The following is a 6512-nucleotide window of genomic DNA, read 5'->3' as shown; positions in this document are numbered from 1 at the left end:
GTAAAATGTAACTTTTAACTTAAATTAAATCCTTAATGTTAAATCCATGTGAAAAACAATAATACTGACACAGTTTTGTTAATTGCTTAAATTGTGTATGGATTTGAACAAATATTTGTGATACTATTTTCATTTGTAGACAGGGGTAGGTATTACAGGGGGGCAGGGGCGTCTGGGAATAACAGAGAGGTGTCCTCCTTCTTATCATTGCAGATATAGTTATAAAATTGTACAGTGTACACGTCTATGCATTGACTGCACTTATTATAGTATCCAGTTATCAATATAGCGTAAAGCGTTTTGAAGTTTGAAAGATAGAACCTTTTTCTCATTTGCATAAGTTGTCTGATCCACTGTCAATGTTTAACAGACCTCTGAAATAGTCAAAATGCCTTATATGATAAAGAATATCATAAGTTCAGTAAATCATTAAAACTTATACATTAATCACACTCGTGAACAGTTATAAAGCAATTTAGTTATATTTAATGGAAAACATTGACCATAAAACCTCTACACACAACGTCCAGCACCAAAACAATAAAAAGTGACAGTATTTTTTAGAACTGTTTGAGGAAGACTCACTAATGACAAGGAATTATTCTAAAGTAGCTCTGGAGCATCAACACATTCTAACCAAACATTCCAAACAGGCAGGTTTACAACAGTCACTGTACTATAATCTAATGGGGGACCTTTTGAAAGCAACATTTGTTGCTGTAAACATATCACTTGTGGTGGATACAGGGTCAAAACTGGCTGGCTGCTATCAGTGTGACAAAATAGAATTTGAGGTTGCTGCAATGCTTTGATTTTATTGTCTGTAGTTAGATACTGCAAGGCACTGAACACGGCACAGGGTTCAAGCTCTTCAAATCTTTAGTTTAACCTTCAAGCTAAGTTATGTTTTACACAAATTACCAAAATTATTATATGTGCAAAACAAAATAATAGTAACAATCCATAACAAAAAACCATACAAGGATTTTTAAGATCTACAAGCAGCAACATTTCTTGGCTTTAATACTAAAGAGACCAAGTGGTGAACATTATATAGCAGTGTGTGGCAGCAGTGTAACAGTTTAGAAAGTTCCAACATTGTAGATGTGAGCTGAGAAGTATTTGTTAATGTTCACAACGTGAGAATCAACAACCTCACATAAGGGAGTAAGTATAAGGGAACCATGTGGTTCAGTTGTTGCCCTCTTTATCACAGTTCTCCAGGATCCTTGAGGCCACTCACACTAGCACATGAAAATACCATACTGTCAAATCACTTTATTCTGTGTTTTCTTAAAGGTCTTCCATAGTTAGTCAAAAGATTGTAACATCTCTACAGTCCTTATAGTTCATATAAGCTCTGACAGTAATAGGAGTCACATCTACAACTGGCTCCTCTGCAGACCTGGCTTCCAGTGGATCTGGTCTGCCTGGATGCTGACTTCTGAACTGAGGAAAGGGGAAACCTTCCAGAAATACATGCTCTATCCTTCACAGGCTGTCCTCGCTGTCACCGTTCTAACTGGGATTTGAGGACAAGACAACGGCCAGGCCAAGCCTCCGCTGAGGGCAGGCCAAGCTTACAAAAGACAGAGATCTGAGCTGCATCAACAGCCAACAACAATGTTTACATATAGACAGAGAATCATACCTTTCCAATGGCAATCTCCTGTACAAAGTACTGAACAGTTCTCCCAAACAGCCACGTATCATTTATTTCTTCTCATCTTGTCTGGCAAAAGACGCCTTTCATTCATAAAAGGTATTTTAATTGTGAAAAATAAGTACAAGAGGAATTGTTTTGGGTTTGATTTTATAGGGGCGACTAGTACCCTTCATGTCTCAGAAAACTGCAAATTTTATGAATTATTTATCCTTTATTGGACCATTCTATAAATCAAACAGCTTTGAGTTTAGTGATCGCATATAATAACAAAAGTATCTCATCATATTATATTTTACTTGTTAACATAGTGCTGAATGATGTAGTGATGTACATTTTGTAATCACCCTTTTCAGAAATGTATGTAATGTGTAGTGTGAATGAATGTATAAAGAAGTATTGTGTCAATAAATTATTTGTGATTACCCAGTCAAAAGCGTTGTACATATGTGTACAAATATTGTATTTTCATATACTGTACATGTATAACATAATCTTTAATTGCACCTGTACACCAAATTTGGCCAATGTGTTTTCTCAGTTCTTTAGATTTTGAACTCTGTTGCATTCAGATAGCTATGAATTTGCATGTGTTTTTTCCCATCAGCAAAAGTTCTGTCCCGAAAGCACAACTTTGATGACCAAACCTGCATACTGAAGGAGCTGGGTTTGACTACGTCATCCTGTGTCTGTGCATGTCTCTGACATTCTTTCCAGTATTTTTGACAGATTCTTTGCAATAACGTCAGTGTGAATGAGAAACAAGCATCTGCTCTTTAATTTAGATATTATATAACGTCAATAAAATGCTGATTGTTGACTTTTGGATCACTGAAACTTGGTAAGCACTGTCGCCTAACACAAATAAGGTTCTGGGTATGAACTAAACGTCGACCAGGGTCTTTCTGTAAGGCATTTGTGTGTTTTCCCTGCATTGGTTTACTCCGGATACTCCTCCGGGACTCCAAAGACATGTAGGTTAATTGGCTAACTGAGGTATTTGTGAATGTGCGTAGGTGTGAGGTTTTTTTTTGACACTGTATGTATCTAGGCCTTGGTGACCTGTCCAGGGTGTATACGGCCTCTCGCCCGATGTCAGCTGGGATTGGCACCAGCCCCCTTCTGACCCTGAAAGGTTAAATTGTCTAGACAATGGATGGACAAATGGATGATATTTTCCCAAAGAAAATCTCAACTCCAGGTCAGTTGAAAAAAGCAAGTTTCATTCATACTGCGAGTTGTTCTCCAAAAATACAAAGTAGATGGTAAACCTTATTTGTGAGTAATAAGAGGAGTTCAGATTTGATTTACACTGGGACCTGGTCAAGACAGAGAAGGCTGACATGCAGGGGATGACCTCCAGAGCACCCTTGGTCTCTAGGATGCCACTCTGTAGCCCACACAGCACCAGCACCATGATGATACAGATGAACTTGGCTCTCAGTCCATAGCCATGTGAAGCACTCTTAGTGGCCTTGTAAAACAGCAGTTGGCCATAGAAGGACACGAAGGTTGACACACACATATGATACCTTCCACATACTGGTTGAGGTTGACTGAATTCATCTGGAGAAAAACACAATGGGAAACATAGATATATAAAGTTTGGTGAGGGATAAGGCCATTTATACATTTCTATATGTATTTCCACATTTATTCATTCATTAATTCATATATTTCTACTTTTGTTTATTTAAATCATTATTCATTTTTGTACACAGCCGTCATGTAGGTTGTGAATTATGATAATGCGGGGACAGCTAAGACAGCTTTTCTGTTGCCTGAAGAAACCCTGGAAAGTTTTTTGCTTGTTGGCTTGGAGTGTGGAGCAAGGAATGTAGAACATGAGTTGGGTTAGAGCTCTCACTTCTAGAATAGACTGACTTTTGAGTTTTAAGGCTTGAACCAGGCTGACCAGCTAAAAGATATCTTGATACCATGGACATTTGATTTGGGGCAACAAAATAGTGGGGAAAAAAAGGTAAAGAACTGTGTACATAAATATTTTAAGAGTGCCTATCCATTTCATAAACTATTGTAGATGATCTCTTGCCATCGACTTCCAGTGCTTTTTCTTGAATTTAATCTTTTTGTAGGCAAGTTAACCATTTTGTTGGTGTAACACTGAACCATCCGATTGTAGCCAACATGATTTTTCCAGTTGTGGTAAGTATGTCAATTAATCAGAGACTTCGCTATTACACCTGAGCTTACAACATTGTTTCACAAACTCTAGCTTGTGGTATTTCTACTTTGGATTGTGCTGACAATAGAAATCTCCAAAATTAATGGGATATTTATTTATTTTCGCATTTACTTTCATTAAATTGAATTTATGTTTTCATACTTTGAGGGTACCTACTAACCTATCCTTCAAGTCATTACATTTAATAAAAACCCAGAAAATGTATTTCACACAATATGGGCCATTTAACAACACAAATACACAAGAAAACAGAGGAACCCTTAGAAAAAACATTTGTGCACATGCATTACATTTGATATTGTTGGCATTAGTTAATTGCCCCAAGTTGATGCAGGTAGACTACTGTGGTAACAACCACTGAAACAGAAAACCTGCCTCCTCAGTGCCTCGAAAGAAGATGAAGATTATGATGATGATGTCTCAAAAATATTTTACTCTTGACAATGCAGGTTTAGTGTGTTGCTCAGGTGTTTATCTGGTGTGTACCTGTTGATGGCCACTATAGGTAGACAGCAGCAGCAGCAGCAGCAGGGGAAAGGATCTGGAGACAACTGCTGTCCAGACAAAGCAGCCAACATACAAGCTTTCTATTCCCTCAGAGAAGTCTATGATCAGCTCCACGAACTTGAGCAAGGTGATGGAGTGATACCTGCACACACATACACATTCAGAGACTCAGAAGGACCAGGGTAAAACAGATGTGATCACAGTTTATGTCAAGACTGGGTCACTCACAGTGCTATAAAGGAGGTGAACGAGAAAACTTAGGTTAAAAAGAACATTAGAAGATTCAGACTCTTGATTAACACACAAAAAAGGTTTTCAAGATACTTGATATTTTCCGAAGTTATAGACTTTTCTTTATGTATAAGAGGTTTCTGGTATCTGAGTGTTGGGCTGAGTGGGTGAATGTTACCGGGTACACTCCTTATATACACAGGTAGAGCCGTTTCGTCTGGATGTGGGAAATTGGCACAGGATGTAGCACACTTCCTCCAGAAACACCCCAGTCCAATTTGAGCGAGGCCAGCAGGGATGAGGAAGAGCCAAAGGTCATCTTCAATGGCTGAAAAAAAAAAACTACATGAGAGTACTAGAGCCAGGACGAAATAGAAATGAGGTCGATTTTTTGTATTTTGCATTTAGAGAATGAATGTGAAATTTTGAGGAAAGTCAAATGTTGATAATGACATTTAACGAGGAGAAATATAACATGTTTATATCGAGAATAAAGTAGACATGAAATTTCAAGATTAAAGTTTTTTTGGGGGATATATCAAGCAACAACTATCCACACATTGACTGCTTCTACAATATGTCCTGTGTAGGTTCTACAGAATCAGTTTTAGTAACCTGGACATTCTTTCTCTCTTAGGGCATACGATTGTGCAAAAGACTGCACATCGATACTGCACAAGCAGGAAAGGGGTCATGACTTATGGTGACTTAGGTTTCTATCTGTTCCCTCCCATACTTGTACAACACTGAAATGCATATCTTGTATTTGTATTTTTTTGTGACAATCGGAACGTACAGACCAAGAATCTTTTGACCTGTTGCATATACAGTCCCTGACAAAAGTCTTGTCACTTATCCATTTTGTAGAAACAACAGCTTATAACCTGACTTTTTATTAATCCATTGGTTTTAGAAATGGCTCATATGAAAGCTAAAACCCTTCCAAATTATGTTTAATATACCAAAATAAATTTGCTTCACTGAAGAAAGATTGATCATTTAATGAACACAGAAAGGTCAGATTTTGGCAAGACAAAAGTTTTGTCGCCTACAAAGAGAAATGTGAAAATTGGACAAATAATTTACTTCAAATACAAAAATATGTTGCATAACATCAGTGAATTAAGTAGTGGTGCTGTGAGATCCATATTTAATATCTTGTATGACATCCATGAGCTCGAAGGACTGCATCCATGCGGTTCGACAATGATTCATACAATTTATTGATGAAGTCATCAGGAATAGCAAAGAAAGCAGTCTTACATGCCTCCCAGAGTTCATCAAGATTCTTTGGTTTCGTCTTCCATGCTTCCTCTTTCATTCTACCCCAGACATGCTTAATGATGTTCATGTCTGGTGACTGGGCTGGCGAATCTCGGATCCATGCGGGCTCCAGTAGGTTTCCTGCAATATTTGCGACGGCTGTGATGTAATTCAACCGAAGATTCATCTGAGAAATCCACCTTCTGCCACTTTTCCAGCGTCCATCCTTTTAGCAGGCTGTGGGCCTTGGCAAATGCCACACGTTTTTTTAATTGCCTTTTGTTTAGTGCTGGTTTCTGGGCACTGATTCAACCATGGAGGCCATTTCGAGACAGAATTCTACAAACTGTCCTGGTTGACACGGGGACTTGAGGTGACAAGGCCTGGTGGAGCTCTGCTGCAGTGGAAAAGGGGCTGGCCTTGGATTTTCAAGCCAACAAACGGTGCTCCCGAGCAGTTCTCTTGCGGGGTCTGCCGGACCTCGGCTAGTCAAAAACATCTCGAGTCTCTTCAAATCTTTTTCTTATTCTTTGTACTTGACGCTGAGACACATTGAAGGTGTCAGCCATCTCAGCAGTGGATCTGGTCTTCAGCCTCTTGATAATCAACGCTTTGGTCTCAGGGTGAATCTTACTGGTGTGC

The 6512-nt window shown here is 38.6% G+C and overlaps 1 protein-coding gene across 1 annotated transcript; it reads right to left on the bottom strand.

Moving 5' to 3' along the window:
- Positions 1-469: 469 nt before the first annotated feature.
- Positions 470-5928, bottom strand: si:dkey-16n15.6 (organic solute transporter subunit alpha). The gene is given in 12 exon segments (XM_061074688.1): positions 470-1546; positions 1548-1602; positions 2888-3185; positions 3188-3229; positions 3445-3478; positions 4356-4459; positions 4461-4543; positions 4605-4608; positions 4786-4817; positions 4820-4876; positions 4879-4962; positions 5871-5928. Coding segments are annotated over 12 exon segments (1083 nt in total). The 3' UTR covers positions 470-1314.
- Positions 5929-6512: the final 584 nt, after the last annotated feature.

The sequence above is a fragment of the Limanda limanda genome, chromosome 7 (assembly GCF_963576545.1).
Source record: "Limanda limanda chromosome 7, fLimLim1.1, whole genome shotgun sequence".
NCBI lineage: Eukaryota > Metazoa > Chordata > Actinopteri > Pleuronectiformes > Pleuronectidae > Limanda > Limanda limanda.
Note: the sequence above shows the minus strand (reverse complement) of the source record. Positions and strands in the feature narration are given on the sequence as shown.